Below are 24,988 nucleotides of genomic sequence, written 5' to 3' on the forward strand. Positions count from 1 at the left end.
CCGGGATCTCCTGGTGGTGCCCCGCCCGTGGGGGCCCCCTGTCTCGCCCTAGGGGCAACGCTCCCGAAAAGTTGCTGCAGAAAACCTGGACTTTTTTCCGTAGGAAAAGCGACCTCCTTCTCCTCCTCCTCTTCCCGCGTCGCTGGGAAGCCGCCCGGGTGCGGTTTTTTTCCTCTTCCCGGAACACGGGTTGCTGGGAGGCGTTCACACGTGCCGTCGCGCCTTCACGCGGGCGGGGCCGGAGGGCGGCGGAGGGAAGGCCCTCCGCGCCGCCAGAGGGCGCGCGTGCGCCCCCGCCAGCCACCGAGCCGCGCCAGGCCAGAGCGGCCCGCGGGGTGGGGGGGCAGCGACAGGGAGGAGCGGCGCGAGCGGGGCTGAAGTTTGCACAGGTAGGTGGCCGCGCACGTCTGCAGGCGTGACGCCGCGCTCGCGTGCCCCCCCGTGCTTTGCAGCGGGGGCCCCCCGCCGCCCCAGGCCCCTTCCCGCGCGCCCCCTCCCTGCCCCCCATTGCAGTGCCCCAGCGCGGATTGCAGCATTGCAACTCCGGGGGTTTTGCAAAGCGGGGTTGCAAGGGGGGGGCTGGAGAGACCCCCTCTGGCCCCTCCCTCTCCGCCCAGCTGACCCTTGCGGGGGGGCGTCGGCTGGCGTGGAGGACCCCTCCCGCAACTGCATTTTTTCCGCTGTTGGAGCAGGCGCCTCCTCTGTCAAAGCGGCGGCGTTGCGTGCTTTCCTCCCGCTTGGGGCCCATCGTGCGCAGCCGGGGGGCTGGCTGGGGATGATGGGAGCCGTGCCCCAGCTTCTCCCCCCAGCTGCATTCCCAGCCCCCCCGTTTTTTGCCCTACTGTTCACTCTCCCCCAACCCCTTCTAGCCCCTCTCCTGTCTTCCTGCAGCGTCCGAGCAGAGCCTCCGGGTCCCAAGGCAGTCTACCTGAGCTCCGTTTCGGGGGCACCGCAGCGGGGAGCCTTTGTGGGCTTTTCAAGGTCTCACCCGGAGTCTGGGCGGAGGGGAAAGGGTGCCCTCTTTACCCCCCTGGCAACCGCTGGGTTTTGAAATGAATGCGGGCAGCTGTTTGGGGGTTAATAACCATTGTAATAGGATTGAGCACGTGTCTGCGGTAGGCAGGCAGGTGTCTTTGGGGACTTCTGGCTTCCTTTTCTCTGTTTCTTTTCCCCCTTCAAGTTGAAACCCAGATTTCCGTGCCTTTGAGTTTCTGGTTTCAGCTCGGCACCTGCGTCTTGTGCCGGGCAGTTAAACCCCACCAGGATACCCCCCTCCCATTCCCTCCCCCATCAGACCCCTTTTCCAAACACCTGCCCTCTTACCCCTTTGATAGATGCCAACTGGGCCTGCAGGGAGGCATCCATGTTCCCCTGGCTGGGTGGTCGCCTAGGAATAATATTCCTGCTCGCCCCAGGTGAGTCGTTATTTCCCAGGCTAGCCCCCCATAGGCAAGCCCTGCGCTCCCCTGCTCTTTCCACCCACAAACAACCCGGAGTGGGATTTAATTTCCAGATTCGGTCCTAGGACGCCATGGATCGGATCTCTGCGCATGTGCAGAGGCATTGGAAACACGCCGCGTGCCAAAGAGAAGGGCGGATTAGAAGAAAAACTGCCCGCTGAATGCACTAGAGTAACAGGCGTGAGAAAACAAGTCCCGTGCGAATCAAAAGCCGCGCAAAAATGGGAAGCTGGTTAAAAGCCACCCGAAAGGGAGAAGAGAAGGCGCTCGGCGGGTCTTTCCTGGGGAGGGATGCCACGGATCGGGTAGCCGTCCCCAAAAGGCCCCTCTGTTGCCCTGGATTGCAGGAGGGCTGATCTGAAGCCTCCGAAAAAAGAGGTTGGCACGGGTGGCAATGAACGATTTCTAACCACAAGAAGCTAAGTGATCGGCGCTCCAGCCGAGGACTTGCACCCGGCGGGGAGGGAAGGCCTCTGTCTCTTGCACGCCCTCTCTCTTGCACACCCACCCGTCACGCTGCCCTCGGCCGAGAGCAGGCCGGGCGGCATTTGTTCTCGCTTGCTTTCACTTTCTCTGTCCTCCCCTTGGCGCCCGCGGAGGAAGTGGGAGGACGTGGACTGGCAGTGACCCCCTGACTAAATCTCTTGCCGGTGGAAGGTGCTGTTCTCCAGCCTCTGTGGCATGCCCAACAGTATTTTTTGCTGAATCTGCTCCCCGGGTGTGCAAAGCCTGGCAGAACGGCATTGCGCGTGGCGGCCAGCTGGTATTTCCTCGCGCGGGCCGTGCGGCCTCTGACGGAGACAGATAAACCGAGTCGGGGAAGCGTTCCGATCATCCCCGGCTGACGCAGCTGAAGGCACGCCAGGTTGGAGCATTTTTAAAAACGTTAAACAGGGAGAGCGTGCAGAGGCTGGGGAAGGGCATTGCCGGCTGGCCTCCCTCGCAGGGGGAGCGTGCGCATCAGCCCTAAGCCGGGATCGAAGTAGAGTGGAGCGTGCTCCACGCCTGCAGTGTCAGATAAGCAGCTGGACAGGAAGGCCAGAGGCTTATAAGCCGGGATGTTTTGGCAGGCTGTGCTTGGAGAGCTGTTAGCGCCAACCCCAAGCCAGGCGAGCAGGCTGGCAGTTCTGGGGTTGGGGGTAAAGGGCTGGCTAGGCTCCCCACGGGTTGGGCGGAGGAGAGCAACCTTGAGCATCGGTGGGTTTCATTCAGGGGGTCTCTGCCGCCTTCTTCCAAAACAGCCTCAAATGTGTGGTTTGCAAAAACCCGGTTTGCAGGGTGTTTCCGCTGCGTGGTGGAAGGCCATTGCAGGAAGCCGACGGTGCACCCGAGAAGACTCAGCCATTTTCCTGGAGATACTAGTTGTCTGTGTGCGGGGATATGCCACCGAGACAGCCACATCCTATGGGGAACGAGAAGATTTTGGGGAGCCGGAAGCGGGGTTTCTGCATAAAAAGACCCTGGAATTTCTGCTTCCTCGGCCCCCAGCACATCCCGAGAGACGCGTGGCCGAATTTTTATTGCGGTGACTGCCGTTTTGCAGACTGCGCGGGGGCTTTTTGCAAAAAAATCCAAGGAGAAATTGAGAGCGGAGGGTCGGGTTGGCTAAAGCCAATCAGAGCCTCCAGGTTCCTGGCTCCCTCAATGCAGTTTCCAGACAGGAGTTCAAAGGGTGGGGCTGGTAGCCGAAGCCCCCCACCCACCCGTCTGGTCATCCAGGGCTGGAGGGCTGTGAACGGTCTTTTGCAGAAAATGATTTTGCTGCAGGGCCGAGCCAGCCGGTCATTTGGGGACAGGAGGGGAAGCAGGACGCACTGGTGTTCCTGTTTCCACAGCCAGGTGATGGTGGAAGTGTGAACTGCTTGTGCACCAGGCCCAAAATAGCTGATCACACTTTGGCACTGGCGGGGAGGGGCTGGAAGAAGTAAAAACTCAATACTTATGGTGCATTGTCCGTTTTTCTCCAGCAAGTGAGACCCAGCCGGTTAGGAAAAGGGGAAGGGGGTCCATATTAGAAACCGGCTCCCCGCCAGTAGAAAAGTAGCAGTTCAGGGGGGAAAGGGCCGTTCCCCGTTTGCTGATGCCAGATTTCCAATTCACCGGGGATGTTTCTGCTCCCCACCTCCTTCAGTGACGCCGTTTGTTTTTCTCCTCGGTTTTTCTGTGGTATCCTTCCGGTAGGAACCCAGCTCTTGTTTCGCCCTGAGGTTCCCCAAAGGTGGGGGAGGTTTGCACGCCTCTGAGCATGCACAGAGTCCATCCTGGCCGTGACTTCTGCGCCTTGAACTAAAGGCCCTTTTGGAGAAGGTGACTTTTACTCTGAATAAATCTCGGGGGATTTTTTTTTTTTAAAGCGACGTTAAGAAACGAGAAGTGGAGCACTTCCTCTTCTCGCTTCCCGGCTTTCTGCGTTCGCTGCAAAAATACCAACCCAGCAGTTGCAGCCTCACGCCCCAACCCTTCTCCTTTCTGGGGAGAAGACCCAGAGATCGTTTGCAGCCCGGCCGAGGGTTCAAGAGGCGGCCGAGCCCCGTTCGCCACGGGGAACTGGGTATCGGGCCCTCCCTGGTTTGGAGACCTTGGGGTTGGCAGCCGCGTTTCAGCTGGGCAGGTGGGCCACCGGACGGAGGAGGTGCTGAACGCCGGTCGGACGGCACCGTGTGGCACCCGGGAGGAAGAGCGCGGGGACTGAGTGGCGGCGCCCAGCAGCCTCAGCCAGGCTGAGGGACTCCAGATCCCATTGCTCTGGCTGCTGGAGTGATGGGAACTGGACTCCAGCACTGTTGGCTGGGTCGCCCTTACGGGTGGGGGGAAATGACGATGGGGAGCAAGAAGAGGCTGGGTCAGGAATGCGTTTAAAGAGACACGGAAATGCTTTTTTTCTTTTCCTCTTTTTCTTTTTTTTAAAAATACTCTTTAAAGCAGTGTTTCTCAACCTTGGGAACTTTAAGATGCGTGGACTTCAACTCCCAGAATTCCCCAGCCAGCCAGGGTTAGGGTTAGGGTTAGGGTTAGGCTGGCTGGCTGGGGAATTCTGGGGGTTGAAGTCCACGCATCTTAAAGTTCCCAAGGTTGAGAAACACTGCTTTAAACTTTAATTCTTTTCCATATGTTTAGAGGGAAATGTACCAACTCTGGTTCAGATCAAACCTGATCCAGTAGAAAATTAGGGAGAAAACAAGGAAAACGAGGGAATGGGGGTCTCGCCGTCTCTCCCACGGCAACCGGCCCCCCAACGTTCCGCACGGGGCTTCCGCTGTTGGCCAGGCCTACCCGGACAGGCGGACGGTCAGCTGGGGGAACCTCCTGCCCCTGGCCTCACCCTCTCGCTTTTCTTCCCTGCCCCAGATGCCGTGAGCCCCCGCCATGGCGGAGGAGCGGGCCCCCCAGCTGGTGGACTACTTCGTGGTAGCCGGCTTGGTGGACACCTTCAAGCCGCTGGAGGACGAGAGCCAGGCGCCCCGCCCCGCCCGGCCGAGCGAGCCCATCGTGGACGTGGCGGTCATCGTCCGCTCGCAAGGCGAGGAGGTGCCCCATGGCTTCACCTGCATCGACCGTACCACCTCGGGGCACCCCGTGGAACTCAACACCAGCCTGCTCAGCAACCCCCAGATGTTCATCTGCTACCGGCGGGGGCGGGATAAGCCCTCGATCGTGGAACTTGGGTAGGTAGCGGCAGGGAGAGGGTTCGGCGGGGCAGGGACCCGCTTTGTACCAGGAACAGCCTTTCCCGTCCGGTCCCTTTTGGAAAGGCCAGGCTGCAGTGCCCAGAATTCGTGGGGCACCTCCCAGTATTCCCACCTGAGGGAGACTCCCCCACCCCATTCACCTGGTCTGGCGTCCTGTTCCCCCTAGGGTGCATTACGGTGGGAAGGACCAGCCCAAACCGGGCTACAAAATCATCGACACCACGCCCTACAGCCACTCGGCAAACCTGGCCTCGGGAGCGCCCGGGCACCAGCACACTTTCCTGACGTACCGGCGGGCCAGCGAGGGCCAGGCGTACAGCGCCTTGGGCATCACGGACATCTGCCTGATCATGCCGAGCAAAGGCGAGAGCACGCCGCACACCTTCTGCCGCGTGGACCGGAACCTCAACGCCGGCATGGTGAGTGGGCAGCAGGGCGGGCAAGGAAGAGCAACGGTCCGGGCCGTTGCAGCTCCCGGCAGTCCCTCCCAGCGTGGCCCATGGGTCACGGGATCCGGCAGTTGTGGTCTGAAGCCCCTGGAGAGGACCAGACTCCCGGTCTTGGAAATTCGGCCAGGGTGGGGACAGCTCCACGGTCTTTTACGGAGAACGGGGAGCCCGTCCCTGGTTTCAGGCCTTGCAACCGCTCTAGACAAGGCGGATGAACCGCCTGGTCTACGAGACGTACGTCAGCTGCTCCGTGGGACAGACTCTCCTTAATGCTCTTCTCTCCCCGCAGTGGGGCCCAGCCCTCTACATCTGCTACAAGATGGCTCTGGCTAAAGGAAACACCCTGGTGTACGAAGCAGGTAAGGGTTCGTGCGGCAGAAATGGGACGATAGGAATCTTGGCCTTTGCAGGTTTATTAGCCGGGCACCGTCTTCAAGGGCAGACCCGCAAAGGTAGGGATCCAGTAGTCAATCCCGGAGTTTGCCGAAGCGCAGAGAGCAGGGCAGTTCTTCCGTCAAGGGAGAGACAGAGAAGGAGAATTAAACTGGCCCAAGATAAACTCAAATATCAAGGACCATGATCTACACCAGTGCTTTTCAGACTTGGCCACTTTAAGATGTGGGGACTTCAATTCCCAGAATTCCCCAGCCAGCACGCTGGCTGGGGAATTCTGGGAGTTGAAGTCCGCCCATGCTGGCTGGGGAATTCTGGGAGTTGAAGTCCCCACATCTTAAAGTGGCCAAGTTTGAAAAACACTGATCCGGATAGCCTGAAGTCTCTGTCCTGTAAAATGGCTTGTTTTCACCCAGGAGGAAAACTCTGGGGGAGATGGGGGGCGTATAAATTTAATCAATAAATAAAATGAAAATAAAGAAGGTGGCCTTCTTGCTCTCTAGGCCTCCTCAGCCGCTACCCGGAGGAAGACAACGAGGCTTTCCCGCTTCCCGAGTCGGTCCCCGTTTTCTGCCTACCCATGGGGGCCACCATCGAGAGCTGGCCAGCCGACACCAAGTACCAGCTACCCGTGTTCTCCACCTTTGTGCTGACGGGCGCTTCGGGGGACAAGGTACCGTGATGCCGAGGGAAGGGGCTTCCCTTGGGCCAGTCTAGATGGCGCCACGAAGCACAGATGCCACGTTGGGGGTCCCCACCTGGGCTTCTCTGAGCTGGAAGGCGGTTCTCCCGTTTTCCAGGAGGGCACAAAACTTGTGTTTCGTTTGGCACATACTTTGGGCCCATAATATCCACAACCTCAGCGTCAGCCTTGTAGAAATCGATGTTAAGGCTTTACCCCGAAGCGTCTCTGGATGTTCTTTGCCATGTTGAAACATGGAGCTGCCCATTTACCCAAGGCTCCCCCACCACCCGCCGGGTCGCCTAGAGCCTCTTCGTGCTCGCCCGAGGTGACTAGCTGGTTACCCCTTCGGCAGGACGGGGCAAAAGGGGTTGCTTGGCAGCCGGGCATCTCTGAATACGTTTTGCTGCGTTCAAATGAAAGACCCCCCCTGACCCGCTCGCTTAGATCCTCTTGCCGCCCGCCCGAGGTGACCGGTGGCTGGAGCGACCCAGGGCCTCTCTTCCCCCCAACCCAGGTTTACGGGGCTGCCATGCAGTTCTACGAGCCGTTTCCCCGGGAGCGCCTCACTGACCGGCAGTCCATGTCCCTCAACCTGCTGACCGTGGTGGACCGCCGCCCCATCACCAGCAAGTCCGTGCAGACCCGCAAGAGCATCTGCGTGTTGTCCCACTGGCCGTTCTTCGACGTCTTCCGCAAATTCCTCACTTTCCTCTACCGCTACAGCATCTCGGGGCCCCACGTGTTGCCCCTCGAGGCGTAAGTGGAGGATGGGGCCGGAGAGGTGGTCCTGGGAAGCCCACGGGGCGGGCGGGGAGCATGAAGAAGCCGGCCCTCCTCTCTGGTTCGTGCTCCACCCGCTGGCATTCTCAGGTAGACTGCCCGTGGCTGTGGAAGTTCCAGTCCAGGCCATCCTAAGGCTTCTCAAGTCCAAATGCACGCAGTGGCCCAACCGTTGTTCCTCGGATGCCTACGTGTCGTATCTATCATCATGGCAGTGGGGGGTGTCTTGTTATTTTCAACCACCCCCTCCCTTCCTTTCCGGTGACTTCCCTGTTGTTTTTCCTAGGCACGTGTCTCATTTCATGCACAACGTCCCCTTCCCGTCTCCGCAGAGGCCTCGGATCCTGGTCCAGGTAAGTGGGACCCAGGGGCCCGATCTGTAGGTGGCATTTGGGCGTTGGCATTCGTCAGTCTATCTCCAGGCGGGTTTTCGGAAACAGGAAAATCTCCCTGCTCTGCCCATGTTCAGTTTTAAGGGGGGGAAAGGAACTTGCTTATCCTGCTGACGTCTAAATGACCATTTCTGGAGGCTAAATTATTGCTGCTATATTATTATTATTATTATTATTATTATTATTATTATTATTATTATTATTATTTTGCTTTGCCTTTAATTTGCCCCACCTGGGCCCATCATGCATCTCTCCAAGGCTCAAGACAATTCCCGTTTGCTGCAAAGAAACCCGGGCACCTCCTTTGCGACACCTTTGGGGCGTTTTGCTCGGGTGCCAACGGGAGCGCAAAGAGGAGCGCCGCCGGCCGTGCGTTTTCGCCCCGCGTGGGGTCGCGGATCAGCTCCTCCATCTTCATCCCCCCTTCCTCTTTTTCGCTCCCTAGATGTCCCCCTACGACAACCTGCTGCTGTGCCAACCCGTGTCGTCACCGTTACCTCTCAGGTATGGGCGGGACGGGGCAGCCGGATCTGCACTCTCGCCCAAATTCTGCCGGGGCGGAGAATTGACGGTTCCCTCCTCTGCTTGCAGCGGGGCCAGCTTTCTCACCCTGCTACAGACACTGGGCTCCGAGCACACGGTGGCCCTCCTGGTGGCCGTGCTGACCGAGCAGAAGCTCCTTATCCATTCCCTCCGGCCGGACGTCTTGACCAGCATCGGGGAAGCCTTGGTCTCGGTGAGCGTCCGTGGCCTTCAATCCGAAAGGCTGGGGAAGGGGAAAAGAGGGGGGCTGGAAACCTCAAGCACACACAAAACAAGGGGGGGGTCTCCGTGTGCCGTTCTTTGGCTAAGAGAAATTGGAAGGATCGAGCGTTACGCCGCGGATGGAAAGCCCAACCTTGTTGCCTTGTGGCGTAGATTACGGATGGACGGTTGCCGTGAAATGCAGTCTCCCTCCGTGGAAGCTTTGTGTAAAATTTTAGATACATCCGTACCTATATTATTATTATATTTTTAATCCAGCTTTTAAAAACTATTGGGTCAACTCAGAGCAGCGAACACGCCTATGTATATGCGTGTGTGTGCGTGCGCGCGCATAATATAATTCTATATTCACCCCCCCTTCTCTTTGTTCCTCCAGATGATTTTCCCCTTGCGTTGGCAATGCCCGTATATCCCCCTCTGTCCACTTACCCTGGCCGATGTGCTGTGCGCCCCGGTGCCCTTCATCGTGGGGGTCCACTCCAGTTACTTCGACATCTACGACCCTCCGCACGACGTCATCTGCGTCGACCTTGACACGAACACCATCTTCCAGTGAGTCTTCTCATCCCGCTTCATCAGGGCCCCGCAGTCGTGGGATCCACAGACCCCAGCCCAGCGCGCAAGCAGAAGGTCCCAACTCCGTCGGTTCAAAAGATTGCAAGACCTGACGCAGGATTTGGGGCAGAGATTTTTCCTACCCCGGTCTGAAAACCTCGGGGATCGAATCAGGGCGAAGCGTGGCCACTGAACTCTGTCAGCCAAAGCTAGGAATGAAGGCAATATTTGTAGAAGTTTGCATTGTCAACAAGCCAAGTTGAGAAATAAGATTCTTTTTTTTTATTATTGTTCTAGGGTTTATACCTATAACACCCTAACCCTAACCACCGAATCTCAAAAGTGGTCCTTTCTGTCCCATCGCATACTAAAGAAAATCAAGATGGGGCCGCTTTGAGTTTGTTTCTCACCTTCCCTTCTACCTTGGGACGCGCCCTTTTTTTCAGTGAGCCCCAAAGTCCGCCCGGTGGCTTTTGGCACTTCTTCTTGATCGATGCCCTTCTTCCTCCTGATTCGATTCTCTACCCCGTGGGCAGGGGAAGGGTCTCAGGCTGAGCAATCCGGGGGAGAGGCTAGCGTTCCCGGGGACCCCAGCAGGAGGCACTAATCGTAGGGACAGCTTTGCTGTGTGCGCAGGTGTGAGGAGCGGAAGCCGTTGTCGACCCGCGCTCTGCCCCGGAAACCGTGCAAAGTGTTGCTGGCGTCATTAAACTCCCAGTACCACCAGCTGGATGAGAGTAAGTCCCAGTGGGAGTGTCTCGGCGTGGCGTCCCACCACCGACAAACCGACCGTCTCTGATCACGAAACGGGAGTGAGGCTGTTGGGGAAGACAACACGGTGGGGTTCCCGGTGCCCCCCAGATCCCCTTTTTTCCCATCCTCTGCTCCCCTGACCTGAAAACCCAAAGCGCCATTTCTTGCTATTTCGAACCCTTCAGAATCGAGGACCCCAGATGTCCTTCAAGCCCCGACGCCGCCCTCTTCAGTGCGGCCCGCCCTCTGCAAAATATTAAGCCAGAATTAAGGGTTGCCCACCTCCCTTAATGGGCAAGCTCCCTGACTTGGCGAAGGCGGTTTTCGGCGTTGCCTTCTCCGGCCGACGGTTCAGTCCTTCCTCCGCAGTGTACAACCGGCCGGTGGAAGAAGCCTCGCTGGAGTTTCTGCTGACCGACTACGACGTCATCTACGGGCGCCGGAAACAGCTGGAGCTGGACATCCGAGGGGCCCTCCTCCGATTCATGGCTTGTCTGCTGAAGGGCTACCGCAGCTACCTCCGGCCCATCACGCAGGCGCCTTCGGAGAAGACCCGCGATTCCAGCAGTCTTTTCTTCCTGCAAGGTAGCCTCGTTTCGGGGACAAGACGCAGGTCAGGGGTGGCAGGCGCAGAACCGGGAGAGACCGGGGAGATTCCCCCTGTTTGAACCCAGGCTGGCATCGGCTGTTCCCATTCAAGCCTGGGGTTGATCGGTTCTTCCCCTTGCCCAAAAACGTGTTGTCGTTGGGGCCCCCCCTTTTTTTCCCCGCTCTTGGTGATGTACGTGTTTCAGAGCAAGCGTCTCCCTGGGTGTGAAGGGCACGGCTTCTTCAAAGGCTTGCTGCCGACAGTCCCCTCCATAAACAGTTTTTTTTTAAAAATCCTTTTTGAAAACGGCGGCTTCCGGAACGAGGACGCGAAGCAAGGGAGCGCTTCAAGCATCTGGAGGGAGCCAGGATAAGAAGAGAAAGGTCTCTGAATTAAGAATCCACTCCATATCGTGCTACTGATGTGGAGAGACGTTTGGCCCCTCCCGTCAGCCTAGGAAGGAACGCTTGCGTGTGTTTTCCTCATCCCTCCCCACTCCCTTTCCTTTATGGTTGTTGCTCCTTGTGAACTTTGGGGCAACGGTAATTGCAAGAACCATAGTAAAAGGAACTCCTCTCTCGCTTGCTCCCTTTACAGGCTTCCTGAAGTCACGCGATCGAGCCTACCACAAATTCTACGGGCAGCTTTTACGCACGCAGCTCTTCACACAATTCATCGAGGAATGCTCCTTTGTCAGCGACCGGCATGCTTGCTTAGAGTTTTTTGATTCCTGCGTTGACAAGGTAGCTGGAAGGGGACCTGAATTTACCTTCAACTGGGCTTTATTTTAATTACTGTCCCTAACCTACATACCTGGGCTCTAATTACTGGCTCCCTAACCAGTGTAAAACTTGTAGAGGGTGAGAAAGTTGTTGAGCCAAAACAGATCGAGGCAGAGTTTTTCCAAGCATCACATTTTTCTGAAACCATGGAAATAAATATTTCCATCAACCCCCTTTTTTTAAAAAAAAAAAACCTTTTATCTACTATATTTGATTGTTATTCATAATATGAGAAAGAGAAAAAGATTCTTTCTTATGGTCGATGGCTATTGGCCCCACCATTAGATTTGCTCAATTTCTATTTGAAGGATGACGATAATTTAAGTTAAGTTGTTAAGTTTAATAATAATAATAATAATAATAATAATAATAATAATAATATTATCAGCCAAACAACAAGAGCCAAAACAGTAAAAACTGGATTTAAAGAAGTTCTAAAACGAGGCAGAACCGCAGCAGAAGATGAAAAACACACACACACACACACACACACACACACACATATATAGTGTACCAAGTGTCTAGTCACAATGTCTTATTAATAATATTTCTTTTCTCAGAGCAAAGGTGACTACTTAGGAGTGTTCCAAGGTTGTGCGTCGAACGAATAAGGGAGAGTGTAGAAGAAAATGGCAACCGATTGGAACATTTAATGGAATTTATGTAATAAATTTGTCTATGGGGCCTGAATTTTGGTGCACCCTGTAGATATATATAGAGAGAGAGAGGGAGGTGAAGCCCAACACCAAAATTATTCCCGTGCTGTCCTGAAAAGTTGAACCTTAGTTGCAGGGGCCCATAAATGACTGAGCAGATGCTACTAAAAAGTGGGGGAAGCAATTAGAAGTTAAATTTTCTCAGTGTTTCCTGCTTTGGAGGTTTTTCAACACCAAGAGCAGAGTTTCTGCCTGCGAGGCCCACCTCTCAATCCTAGATGAGCAGTTGTTGGCCAAGTCCTTAAGATGCCTCCTCCGTGGGACGGCGGCTTAAATTTCAACTCCTCTTCTCCTTTCGGCACGTCGACTCAGGTGCAGGTGGATTTAGAGAAACCAGAGGAAGCTCCTCTGATTGAACTGGACGACACGCACGGCAGCGAGCACACCGTCTTCATCATGCCCCCCGAAGAACCCACGGGGCCCAACGGCTTGGAACTGCCACCCCGTTACCAGTGAGTGTCCCAGCCGGGTGGCTTTCCGACGGGAATATAACGTCAAATCGTTCTGTCTTAGCCTCTTTCCTTGCTCCTTCCTCCTTCACCCTCCCAACTCTATCCCGCAGAAAAGCGCTCGGGGCAGGGCGCAGAGTGCCTCCTCTGTTTGTTAGCACCTTGCCGGGTAGGCAACCCAAAGCCGGAACCCGTAGTTCGCCAGGCTGGGAGGGTCACAAGCCGTATCCAGATTCTTTTCCAAGCCGGAGTTTTCTTTAGCGAGATTTATTGAGAGGGAAACGATGGAGTTGCAAGAATTCCAGCAACGGAACCAGTTCCCATTTAGACCCAAGACGTCTCTGTGAATGCTAAGATGGAGACTTTGGGATTCTCTTTCCACCCTCTTTCTTCTTCCCTGCAAACCCAAACGCTTTTCTCCCCCCCCCCCCAAGTACGTCAGTTACAGGAGAAGGGAAGAGAATCCACCCGCAGCGTTCTTTCTGTTTTGCTTTCGTGGGTAAGCCTTGTGACCGGTCCAGAGTCACGACGCTCGAGCTGGGCGCCTGTCTAAATTACCGAAGTACATAAAAGACCAACAAGGTGGCTCTGAAATGCCTTTTGGCTTAAAAATGGCCTCCCTGCATCGCTCCTGCTGCCCAGAACGAGACATCCAGGTTCGGCTCTCCGGTTATTTCTCCCCCTAGATATGATGGCTTCCCAATGCTCCAGACCAAGCTCTTTCAGCGGCCCCAGGACCAGCTCATGCCCTCACTCTGCCAAGCCCGAAGCAGCGCCCCCAGCAGCCCCGCCCCTCGCCGGACCCAGCAGGTAAACGATCCCCAGGATCGGTGGTGAGAGCTTACCGCATCCCTCCATGTCAGAGAATCAATATTGGCGGGGGGAGATTTCCAATCGCGCCCCCCCGCTTGGCTGGTCAGGTGCCTCCCTGCCTTTCGAGCTTATTTTTAGGCATCTCATCCCTTGGCACAGTGCCCCTCTTTTCCGGTTGAAGGGGAAACGGGGTTCTTCCCAGCACTAGGGATCCATTTGGGAGATCTCGCGGACTGAGCGAACGATTACCATGGGCTTCTATGGAATAGGAAGAAATGAACTGAAATGAAATCACCATCCTTTTCAGGAAATCAAGGTCGCTCAGAAAGTAGCACAGAAGTATTCTTCGGTGCCGGACATGTGGGCCAAGTGCCTGCTGGGTCACTGCTACGCTCTGTGGTTTATCACGCTGCCCGCTTACGTCCGCATGGCGACATCGAAGGTGCAGGCCCTGCAAATCGCGTACGAGGCACTCAAGCAGATGGAGACCAAAGAGGTGGTCTTACCAGACGAGGTAGGACTCCATTCTTCCACGGAGAGGTTCCAGCTGGAGCGATCCTGAGCTTGGCGCAGGCAGGACCTGCTTCGAGGTCCGCCCTTCCTAACCTCCAAGTTTTCCGAGCTTTTCTCCACCTTGAGGACTGGTAACTTGGGGGTTCTGAAATTCCCCCCTCCCCCCGGGGTAAGCCGTGTGGCTCCAGCAGAGAGGGAGTTTGGTTATGGGTCGAGGGAGGCCTTTATATCCATTCTGCTGAATTTGCTCGCGGTGGATTATCTCGCTTTTTATCGATCGCCAATCCTCGGATGTAGTGACGGGCAGACCCCAGCCCCTGATGCTGGGGGGGCTATAGCCCTCCAGATGTTGTAGAACTACAGTTTCCAGCAGCCATCACCCCTGGCCATGCCCAACCTGCTCCAGCGGTGCGGCTCCCCAATCTGCTGTGCGGCTCCCCGCTCGTCCTGAGAGACCCTTCTTTCGCAGTGGCCCCGCGTGAACCCACAGCCGCTAAGCCGTGGTCAGGATTCCCCCTAGACCTAGCTGGGGCAGAGGGCAGAGGGCCCCGTGTCTCCTTGGCATCCACACCTCCTCCCCTTCCTCCTTGAAAGGTGTGCTATCGCATCCTGATGCAGCTCTGCGGGCAATACGGGGAACCGATACTGTCCGTGCAAGTCATGCTGGAAATGAAGCGGGCCGGGATCGTCCCCAACACCATCACCTACGGCTATTATAACAAGGTATTTCTGCCCCCTTCTCTCCCCGTTGAATGCATTTTCCCCTCGGTTTAGCATGGTTACAGCACGTAGCCGTGACCCTGAAGCGGCATGGTCAGGCAGGGAAAGCAAATTTCATCATAATCATCGTCATCTATTTATTTATTTACTTATTTATCAAATTTATACACCTCCCGTCTCCCTGCATAAGCGACTCTAGGCAGTTTACGAATAAAAAAAATCACCAATTTACCATCGTCCAAAAGATCAAGGAAGCTGGCAAAAGGAAATTATAACGGTGGCGGTGATGGTGGGGAACGAGGTCTGAAGGATCCCGAAAAAGATGGAAAGCACCATTAATTAAAATTCGGAAGTCCGGACCATCCAGAAAAAGGTGGAGCGAGCTCCGTGACCGTATCCAAAAGGTCCGAAAAAGATGGGGAAAGGAAAATCATCATAACCGTGATGTCCCAAATGATAAAAAAAGAAGGGAAAAGCCCCTCCAAAACTCAGAAAACGTAGATGGTTCCCAGAAGAGCGAAAACAAAATTTGAAAGTCTGAAAGAGGAACCCAGTTCTTTAAAACATCAGGAAGAGTGCTGGCGGGGGGGGGGGGGGCAGAAGCGTTGTGCTTTTTGTCTTTAGCCTATTTTAATTAATTAATTAATTACTATTTCTCTCTTTTTATTTATTTTTATTTATTTATTAAATTTGTTCCCCCACCCATCTCCCCCCAATTTTAACTCACGTTTATTTTATCTTTACTGTAAACCGCCCAGAGTCACTTCCATGGTGAGATGGGCGGTGACGAATTTGAAATATAAATAAACCAAATAAAAATAAACGAAGCGGGTCACCGGCAGCCCTGAATTCTCTGCCCCAGCTGGTGGGCTCAGCTTCATCTCCCGGGCTTCCCGCCCCCCCCCCGCTTTCGCTGCAGGCCATCCTGGAGTGCAAGTGGCCGTCCAGTAGCCAAGGGGGGCGTCTTCGCTGGGCCAAGCTTCGCAACGTCGTCCTGGGGGCCGCCCAGTTCCGGCAGCCCCTGCGCCAGCGCCAGCGGGAGGCGGAATCACGGAGCCTCAGCCCTCCAACAGGTACAGGCAAGACCCAGATGATGCCCACCCCACCGAACCTGGCGGCGCCAGTTCCACAAATCGATCAGTACTTTCACGTTTGCAGAGCTGGAACAAAGCATGTGCATTGGTTAAAATACGTGATTGGTTTTGCATGTATTTTCATCAAATGTTGTGTGCATGTGTGTGCATAGAAGGGGGTTGGGAGATCATATAGTCCACTCCGTTGCCTAAGGCAGGAATCCTTTCCCACAGCCTTAACTCTGAGTCACCTGAAGTCAAGAGCACGTGCTTCTCATTGTCAACTAGGACTTAGTGCAATGTTTTTCGAACTTGGCCACTTTAAGATGTGTGGACTTCAACTCCCAGAATTCCCCAGCCAGCATGCTTTTAAGATGTGTGAACTACAACTCCCAGAATTCTCCAGCCAGCTGTCAGTATCCGCGCAATCAACTATCAATTTATGTCAACTATTAGATTTAGTAGAGCTTTAAACGTGTGGACTTCAACTCCTAGAATTCCTCAGCCAGCATGCTGGCTGGGGAATTCTGGGAGTTGAAGTCCACACATCTTCGAGTTGCCAAGGTTGAGAAACCCTGGTTTCATGTGTTGTCCCAGGTCAGCTGTTAGCTCAAAATAATATTTGTGCTCTAATGCGATGCAAGGAAAACAATGATGGAGAGAAATAGAACAACATTTGTTTGAGATGATAGGCCGGCAATACATTTTGGAGCAGGGAAGGCTACTAGTCCAGTGGAGAGAGGAGAGAAACGATGATTGATCCTAGCCAAACAGACAGGGAGTAATTAACAGCAGCTCAGAGAAGCTGGTGAACATGCTGCATCTCTCAAAGGGGGTGGGTTTTCTCTGTTTTCGGCTGGCAGACGGCAGAGGGGCCAAGCCCCCCAAATCCCAGCCCCGCACCGGCCTTCAGCGGCAGACAACCTGGTCTGGGAGCAGCTTGAGTGAGAACCTGCAACCCGCTTCTCTCGCAAAGAGTGGCAGCTTGACTTTTCCGCACCAGGAAACGCCAGCAGGCGCAATCGCGGGTGAGTCTGGATTCCGGGAGGGAGGATCTCGTTCTCCGCGAGGTGGAGAAATTGGGATGGAAAGATAACATTTTAAAAGTAAGATCTCTTACTTGCTGCAGCAAAAACACTGGGTAGTCCCAGATCCGAAAGCACCAACACGCTATCCACTCTCCCTCCCTGGCTGCGCGGTGGACGGGACGGGCCCGGAAGCTCGGAGGACAGCAGTCTTTCAGACATCACCAGTTTCTTGACGGACGAGAGCGACAGGATAACCGTGAGCAGCGTGGAGACCGGACATCCCGAGGGAACGATGCCGGGGCCGGGCCAGGCTGCTGAAAACCGTCGCCTGGGGAGCACCCCCCGCCGGAGTCTGACAGCCAAGCTTCAGCAGTTTCTGTCCCCCATCAAGCGGCCTTCTCTGAGACAGGGGGCTGGCGGGGAGATCTCCCACGGGCGCGGCGGGTCCGAGCACCGAGAACACGCCTCTCGCCAGAGTCCGCTTGACGGTCACTTGCTGCTCCCGCCGGAACGTCCCAGATCCACAGCCTCAGAGGTTGGTATGCCCGTGCAGGATCTCATGCAGAACGAGCCATCCCGATCGTTTGTCCGAGGTCTCCCTTTTTCTCGGCTTAACCCGCTCTTTCCTGCAACAGAGTTCTGCCTCGCTGGGCAGCGAGTACGATCTCTCGGATACTTCCCTGTGCAGTTTCAACCTCCGTAAATCCAGCGATCGTCTCTTGGAGCCTCCGGCAGTTGAGGTATTTTTCAGCTCAATCCCCCGCGTCCCTGCTCGCTCGGAGGACTCCTCGTCCCTGGCCCCACCGTTACCCGCTCTGAACGACTGTCCTGCTTCTTCAGGTGCTGCTTTCCAGCTGCTCGCGCTGCCAGGCTTGCAACTCGCTGGTGTACGACGAAGAGGTGATGGCGGGGTGGAGTTCGGACGACTCCAACCTGAACACCACCTGCCCCTTCTGCGGGCGCCCCTTCGTGCCCTTCCTCAGCATCGAGATCCAAGATTTCCAGATTGTTTCGCTCAGGTCAGAGCCCCGGTGGTGCTTTCCGCCCCTACCCCTGGCATCTGAGGCTCGCTCCTGACGGTTCCCCCAGGGCCCGAGTGCCAGCCTGCCACCCTTGATCTTGGCAGCTATCATATAGCCTTGACTATGATCTGGGACAGCTGTCCTCTTCCACCGAGCGTCCGACTTCAGGAGGGACCCACATGGGTAGTGAGGGAGAAAGGGGGTACCCACCTAGCCACCCAGATCTGCTGCCCTCACGGTCCGTTTGGTGACCACTGTTGCAGCCACATTGTGTTAAGTAAATACAACGCCCTTCACCAGACTGGTGAAAACCTGGTAGCTGCATTTGATTAGTTTTACCACTGAAGATGTTACCTAGCCGGGTAATGCAACGTTTGCAAGAAAAGAACCAAACTCAGAGAACCCCAAGGACTCCACATTAGTTTTTTTGTTTGTTTTGGGGGGTTTTGTGGCTAACCTGCCATGCAAAGGTGGGTACAAGGGGTCCTGTGAACCCAGAAAATGGATTTAATGCATTCACCAAGTTAAGTGTATTGTGAGACTTGTGGGCACGTGTGATGGTTTTCTACCCTCCCTGTAACTTGACTCACTTGCTTGAGCCATCTGCGCTGGAGTAAACAAAACAGAGCTTTGAGAGGAGAAAGCCCAAGTTCAAATCTGTCCTCAGTGTGTGCAGTATCAAAGATAATACTCTGCAGGGCCTGTCTTGTTAACAAAAATAAAACCCAGCCCAGAACAAAAATAGGTAGGAGAATGCTACCAACGGTTCCTCCATGCTACCATCTCCTTGACTTGCTAGTTTTCTACAAACAGGGACTTTTTGATATTTCATGCCCAGAAGTGTTTCTTCATCAGATTCCTCTTCCCACCGTCTGAAGTGAGCTTAAAAAACCTTGACTGTCTGATCTATGAAACAGTTGAAGCTAAACATGGATTAAAAGAGAGAGAGAGCTTGCAATTCTGGATAGAGAGACGTTTTGTTTCTAAAGCAGTCTTCTAGTCCTCAAGCTGTCAGAAAGAACGACAGCAATAAATCATCTCTGATCCGTTCATCCCCTTTCAGCATGGCTGATGCTTCTGACACCAGTTCGGTCTCCTCTGATTGGCCCCGGGACAATGAAGCACCCGTCCCAGGGGGTCAGGGCCCGGTGCTCAGCGATCGGTCCCAGTGCCTCCTCCTGGACGAGGCCGAGTCAGATCCACGGCGGAAATCCAGGAATGGGTCTCTGTGCAACGGCTTCAGTGAATCCCCGGTACGGACGCTGGCACGGATAGGTTGGGATGTGCAAATGCAAATGGCGTTTCTGTTTCAGAGGCTCATTTCTGAAGGAGGTGTAGCAAATTAGTCCCAAACGCCTCAGATGCTACAAGTAGGTACCCGTCCTGGCCTTCCTCCTGAGCATTAAGTTTCCAGTCCTCATGGCGAGGGTTCGCCTTCACCGGTACACACACGGAGGTTGTAGCCCGTGTGGGTGCTTTTGAGCCTCTCGGGGGCCTGGGAAAAGCAGAGGATGCCAAGCAGGACAGAAAGAATAATTGGCAGGCGGGCAGGTTTTCAGCCGATCTGACAGAACAGAACAGAACAGAACAGGTCCTCGGTTCAGCAACCGTTTGAACTTACGACGGCGCTGAACAAGTGGAAGTTATGACCGGACCTCATACAGCCATCACAGCATCCCGCAGTCACACGATCACGATCTGTGACCTTTCCCTGCCGGCTTCCCGCAAGCAAAGTCAGTGGGGAAGCTGGCAGGAAGTCGGAGGTCACGGTCACACGAGGTCCTCGCTTAATGACCTGTGCAGTCCTCACTTAACGATGGCAACTGGGACTGCCGGGACTGCCGTCGCTAAGCAGTATGGTCCTGTGGTTTTTCGACTTACGGTCCCAATTAGCATAATGAGAATTACAAATAGAATAGAACAGAACGCCACGCCACTTGGTCCCCTTCCCAGAGTCTGAGACTACAACTCCCATATTCCTGGGGATTGGCTGGGGCTGATGGGGAATTAGGACCCCTCCTTTTCCTCCCAGGTGCCTCAGGGTCCTGCCCCCCACGTGGAACAGCTGGCTTTCGCCTACCTCAGCCCCTTGGTCCTGCGCAAGGAGCTGGAGACCCTGCTGGAGAACGAGGGGGCCGTGTTCTTGTCTCAGCCGGAGCTGGTGGACAACCATCCCATAATATACTGGAACCTGGTGTGGTATTTCCAGCGGCTGGGCCTGTGCAGCGGCCTGCCCCAGCTGCTCCTGGCTTCCAAGCACGTCCAGCCGGGCTCCCAGGTAGCGTGCCTGTCCTCCGCCACCACCCTGTGAGGGAGGCGAGGCCGAGGAGGGGATCGAGGGGATCGCGGCGGAAAGAGAGTCGGGGTCTAGGTCCATCTCTGGAGGCTTTCGAGAAGGGGCTGGACGGCCAGCTCTCAGGAATGGCTTTCCGGCAGGGGCAGGGGGCTGGACTCGATGACCTCGGGGTGCCCCTCCCAACCAGCTCCTCCCGAAAGCAGAGCCGGCGTCCGAGGAGAAATGGGCGCCAGAGGGTTTCAGATCCTTCAGACCCTCCTGCTTCCTTTCTTTTTCAGGGGCCGACGCAGGAGGGGCCCCCCGTCAACGTGCGCTTGCTCTGGGATGTGCTGAGCCCCGACCCGGACAGCTTCCCCCCCCTCTATGTCCTCTGGAGGCTGCACGGTGAGTGCGAGAGCCCCGGAAAAGCCCCCGGGGCCGACACAAAGCAGGAACCGCAGCGCCGAAGCGTCGGGTGGGAGGCGCTGTCAGGAGTCCGAGAATGCCGGGCTCGGAAGGGATCTCGGAGGTCCGCTAGTCCAACCCCCTGCCCAGTGCAGCGGTGCCCCAAAGGTTTTTAAAAACCCAGGCAGCCCTCACCAGGGTTGAGTTTCCAGGCAAGAGGGGCACCCCCTTACTCATGAGGAGACCAGATTTGCAGCGTCTCTGGAGCCGGGAAGCTGAGAAGGGGAGCAGAGAGAGGCGGGTGTGTTTCCAAAGGGTTCCCCCCCCACCAACACCCCCTCGTTCCCAAACCTTCTCAGATTGGATCTCCCTGTAGTATTTTAAGCTGGCCCCAGGGAAATCACGCTCCCGTGGTTAAAAACACAAACTTACAAGGAAAAGATGTCTTTATTCCCACCTTCCCAGCCTGATTTTTTTTCATTGCCTGTTAATTTGCTGCCGTTCTCCTCCTCCTCCTCCTCCACCTTCTTCTTCTTCCTTCTCTTCCTCCTCCCCCTCCTTTCTCCTCCTCCTCCTCCTCTTCCTCCTCCCCCTTCACCTTCTTCTTCCTCCTCTTCTTCACCCTCTTCTTCTTCCTTCTCCTCCTCCTCCTCTTCTTCCTCCTCCTCCTTCACCTTCTTGTTCTTCTTCCTTTCCTTCTTCCTCCTCCTCCTCCTCTTTCCTCCTCCTCCTCTTATTATTATCAGCATTATCATTATTATTATTGCTATTTACGCCCAGTTTACCAGGTGGTTCTGCCTGTCTGTTCCCTATCAAGTCCCTCCCGAGCGTCTCAGACGGTCAAAGGCCCCGTCATCGTCACACGCCCAGTTCCAAGGAACACCGCTTCTGGCGGCTGACCCGTGAGCCTCCCCTCCGTCCCCATGGGGCATTACGATGACCCTCGACACACGGTCCCTTTCAGGATGCCCTTGCCGGCCCCCGGCGGGCTCCCCTGGGAAGGAAAGCGGCAGGAGACGTAACTCAGGACTCGGTCAAGCGGCGCGGCCGAGGCGCAGGGGTCCCTCCGGGCTTGGCCGACCGTGAAGTCGGCACCTGTTTTCCGCGGGCGCTGGGCCTTCCGTCCTGCCCTCGGCCGGCGGGGCGGGGGGAGGAACCGTCGGGCGTGACCCCGGTGACCTCGCTTTCCCAGGCCAGATCCCCACCCGCCTGCAGCACTGGCGCCGGCGCAACCACCCGTTCTCGCTCTCCGTCCTGGAAGCCGTGATCAACTACCTTGGGCTGGGCGAGATCCACAAGGCCATCGTCCTCTTCGTGGAGAAGCTGGCAGGCCACGCCAGCCCCGGGCTGGTGCACAGGTACGCTCCCCCCTCCTGTCCCTGGGTCGAGACCCCTGGCTGGAAGCCCCCCCCCAAAAAAGACAACGGCAGGGGGAAATAAGCCCCTGATCAGGAGGGATTTGGGGCAGAATCTCCAGCGCCCCTTAGTTTCCCGAACGTTAGCTTTTGCCAAGCTGGGGAGGGGGGAAAACAGCTCTCTGGAGAGCATCTTGGCAAATATTCACAACCGCCCCATTTTTCCCCCCCTTCAGGAGCGTTTATCGTGAATTCCTCTTCCTGAAAATAGCCGCGCTGGGCAGAGACCGTGTGGACATCGGTAGGAACCTGGAGGGAGATGGAGGACAGGGCTGAAGGGGGTGCAGACGCGTCCCTCTGAGTTGGACGGGTGGGGGGAGAATGCTGCCCTCGCTGTAGCATTTGGGATTCAGCCGTTTCAGGCTTTTGTTAGGCGGCCTCCACGAGGACTAGCACCCAGCCCATGCCCGGTGAGTTTTATAAAAGGGGGAAAAAAACACCACCAGGATCTCCCACCATGAGGACTAGCACCTTGCCCGTGCCCTTATAAAAGGGGAAAAAACGCAGGAAAGCCGGGTCTCTGAACCACCATCCCCGCCTGTCTCTCCGCAGCCGACTTCGACAAGAAGTACAAGTCGGCCTTCTCAAAGCTGGCCGGCAGCATGGGCAAGGAGGCCCTCAGGCAGCAGCGGGCCCAGCCGCTCACCTCCAAGGCCGTCGACTGCCGGAAGAGTTTCGGGGCCAATCTGGAATGCTAGCGGGCCCCCGGCTGCTCCCGGCCCGGGAGACCCTCCAGAGGCTGCTGCGGCGTAGGAAGGGAGGCCGAGGAGGAAACTGGAGCTGATACCAAAGGGGGGGCGGGGGCTGGGGGCCGCAGCCGGGCCCCGTTGGCTGCTCCCAGCCCCCCTGGGTGCTGTGCCCTTTTGGGGGGCCCTGGGACGGAGATGGGGGAGGCACCCTCTCGGCCATCCGACCATGCCCCGAAGTTTCCCCCTTCCTTGCCAATTCGGAGGAGGGGGGCTCTAGTCTCCGATTCCAGGCCCAGCACTGCACTTCGCACATGCCTAGGAGCCCCGACTCTCCCCCCCCACCGAGTCTCTTTCTTTCTCCCCCCAAATCTGGGCCTTCGCCCCCGTAAATGTCTATTTTTGTGCACAGTGTTCGTTGCGGAAGGGGGGGTGTTTAGGACCCCCCCGTGAAGGACAAGGCCCCTCCAGCCACTGCGCTCTCTCCCCTCTCTTCCACCCGCCCCCCCGATTCATGGGGGGTTAATTGGGGAGGGGGCAGTCCCCACCGCCCCTCCTGTCCGACTTCCAGCCGAGTTGGTTCGCTCAGTGTTTGTCCTTTTTTTTTAAAGTATTATTTTTACCTCCAGTGTTACAAGGGAGGGGAAAAGGAAAAGGGAGATGGAGAAGAAGCTATTCTGTAAATTTATTTATTACCGAGACCCTCCTGCTGTTCTCCCTGTCCCACGTCGTGGCACGTGCTTTAACTGTCGGGGTGCCCCGCTGCGGAAAGAGGGGCGCGCTGCTTCTCCGCGGCACCCTATTTCGGTTTGGGGAAAGGGTCCCCTCTGGGGACCCCCCGGGGAGGGTTTTCCTCTGCCGACCCAGGGCAGCAAACTCTCTCTGCACTGGGGGTGGCGGAGTGGGGAGACCCCCTGCGCTGGTGACCCGCCCCCCCTCCTTCCTCAGGGCTCAGGCCGAGCAATATGGAGCCCCCCGAGACCCCTTTTGCCGAGTTGTGTTACTGTTTGAGTTGGATTTTCCACGTTCCTCTCGTCCTGTAAATAAAAGATGCTTCTGTATTTTCCTTCCGGGTCTGCCTCCCGTTTCATGACAGGGGAAGCCCGGACGGAGCCAAGCTCCCGGCGCATCCGTCCGGCCCGACGGAAAGAGGGCCTCTGAGAACGCGCAGAGGGCCTTCCGCCTCTGGGGCTGAGGCCCTCGGGGGTCCGCTTCCCAGCCTGCTGGGGGAGAAGGTGGGTTGACGGCAGCTCTGGGCACAGAAGACAACGCTGGTAGAATCAGAGGGGTCTCTGAGGTCATCTAGTCCAACCCCTGCCCCAATATAGGGTGTCCTTGAGCAACATGGTCCAGCAGGAGCCGGCTTTATGGGACAATGCAAAATGGAATCCAGAGGGACCCAGGCCCTAAAAACATATTTTCCCCACTTGTCCACCCCCCCGTCTGCTGATGGGGAATCGAGAAGGATCAATTCAATCAAAGATCCTGCATAGCCCCCCCCTTTTTCTTCTTCCCTTGCAGGAAAAAGTCCTTTTTTTGTTTGGATGTTCTTAACATTCATGTTCTCACGTTTCTTTATGGCTGCAGAGAGGTAGAGGGCAATGATGCTCATTGTGTGTGTGTGTGTGTGTGTGTTGTAGACTTCAACTCCCAGAATTCCCCAATGCTGGCTGGGGAATTCTGGGAGTTGAAGTCCACCCATCTTGAAGTGGCCGAGATTGAGAAACTCTGCCTTACGTGCTGGTAAAGTCCAGCCTCAGCCATGACAATGGAGTGCCTTGGGGTCAGTCGCTCTCAACCCAGCCTACTTTACAGGGTGGTTGTTAAGGAAATGGAAGAGGGATGGCAATTTGCATTGCCTCGAGCTGCTGGAGGAAAGGTGGGATGTGAGCAAATGCAAGCGACTTAACAAACAGCGTGAGTGCCACCACCAATCATGTTCCCATGTGGCTCAACCGTGGTTTAATTCAGTAGGAAACCATGGCTTACTGCTTGGGGCACGGGGTGAAACCCGTCAATGGCAGCTGCTTCTGGAACATTGCCAAACCAACCTTGGTTCACACAAGCCATTATGGGGGAGGCATAAGGGTTGGTGCAAACCCAGCCGAGAGGGGCTTATTCATTTAACCATGGTCCAGCAAATCATGGTTTTGCCTGGGGGGACTCCAGATTTTCTGCTTTGGGGCCATTTATACAGGCCGCATTTGGCTCTTGCTTTAGGTCTGCCTGTTGCCACTCTGAATCGTGCAAAGACAGCTTAGGACTTGCCCAAGCCAGGAGGCTCCACAACTATTATGCATTTTTGGGGTGTAATTATTGCACATTTTAATTAGGGATTTTTTTCCTAGCTACTTGGAGCAAAGCAATGCAGCCTACGGTGGCCTGCGAGGGCCTAAAAAACGCCCTCGGGCGCCTACAGACGCCTCTCCCCCGCACGCCGACACATCTTTCATGAGGCTGGATACCCGGATGTGGCGGCTCATTAAAAAAAAAAAGGCGCTCCGCGGGGGAAGCTTCGGCGCCGCTCGTTGGCCTCGCCCGACGCCAGTCACCCGCTCGGCTGAGCCAATGGGCGCCGCCC

General features: G+C 56.0%; 1 protein-coding gene across 5 annotated transcripts; it reads left to right on the plus strand.

The window, feature by feature from the left end:
• Positions 1–308: 308 nt before the first annotated feature.
• On the plus strand, positions 309–23,472 carry DENND4B (DENN domain containing 4B). Of its 5 annotated transcripts, none has more exons than XM_088137188.1 (28): positions 309–389; positions 4,809–5,125; positions 5,316–5,568; positions 5,888–5,957; positions 6,495–6,664; positions 7,191–7,432; positions 7,743–7,809; positions 8,294–8,352; positions 8,440–8,584; positions 8,990–9,165; positions 9,805–9,905; positions 10,291–10,506; positions 11,108–11,253; positions 12,321–12,460; positions 13,144–13,267; positions 13,578–13,784; positions 14,378–14,506; positions 15,423–15,576; positions 16,440–16,604; positions 16,706–17,139; positions 17,240–17,344; positions 17,445–17,623; positions 18,690–18,879; positions 19,659–19,904; positions 20,201–20,306; positions 21,499–21,664; positions 21,898–21,962; positions 22,274–23,472. In XM_088137188.1, exons 2-28 carry the CDS (start codon positions 4,827–4,829, stop codon positions 22,417–22,419), a joined length of 4,500 nt encoding a protein of 1,499 aa, XP_087993314.1. In that variant the 5' UTR covers positions 309–389; positions 4,809–4,826; the 3' UTR covers positions 22,420–23,472. The 5 variants fall into 5 exon arrangements, with proteins under 5 accessions (XP_087993314.1, XP_087993319.1, XP_087993318.1 ...); XM_088137192.1 differs by lacking the exon at positions 309–389 and adding an exon at positions 1,324–1,415; XM_088137190.1 differs by lacking the exon at positions 309–389 and adding an exon at positions 1,499–2,325.
• The last annotated feature ends 1,516 nt before the right edge of the window (positions 23,473–24,988 follow it).

Source organism: Python bivittatus, unplaced genomic scaffold, assembly GCF_059951505.1.
Source record: "Python bivittatus isolate LINGU-HERP-01145 unplaced genomic scaffold, Pbiv_v1 ctg000180_np1212, whole genome shotgun sequence".
Lineage (NCBI taxonomy): Eukaryota > Metazoa > Chordata > Lepidosauria > Squamata > Pythonidae > Python > Python bivittatus.

Coding starts and splice junctions, on each gene's coding strand:
- DENND4B (XM_088137188.1), top strand. CDS start 4,827: ATGGCGGAGGAGCGGGCCCCCCAGCTGGTGGACTACTTCGTGGTAGCC. Junction 5,958..6,494: donor CACCCTGGTGTACGAAGCAG/GTAAGGGTTCGT, acceptor CTTGCTCTCTAG/GCCTCCTCAGCCGCTACCCG. Junction 7,810..8,293: donor GGCCTCGGATCCTGGTCCAG/GTAAGTGGGACC, acceptor TTCGCTCCCTAG/ATGTCCCCCTACGACAACCT.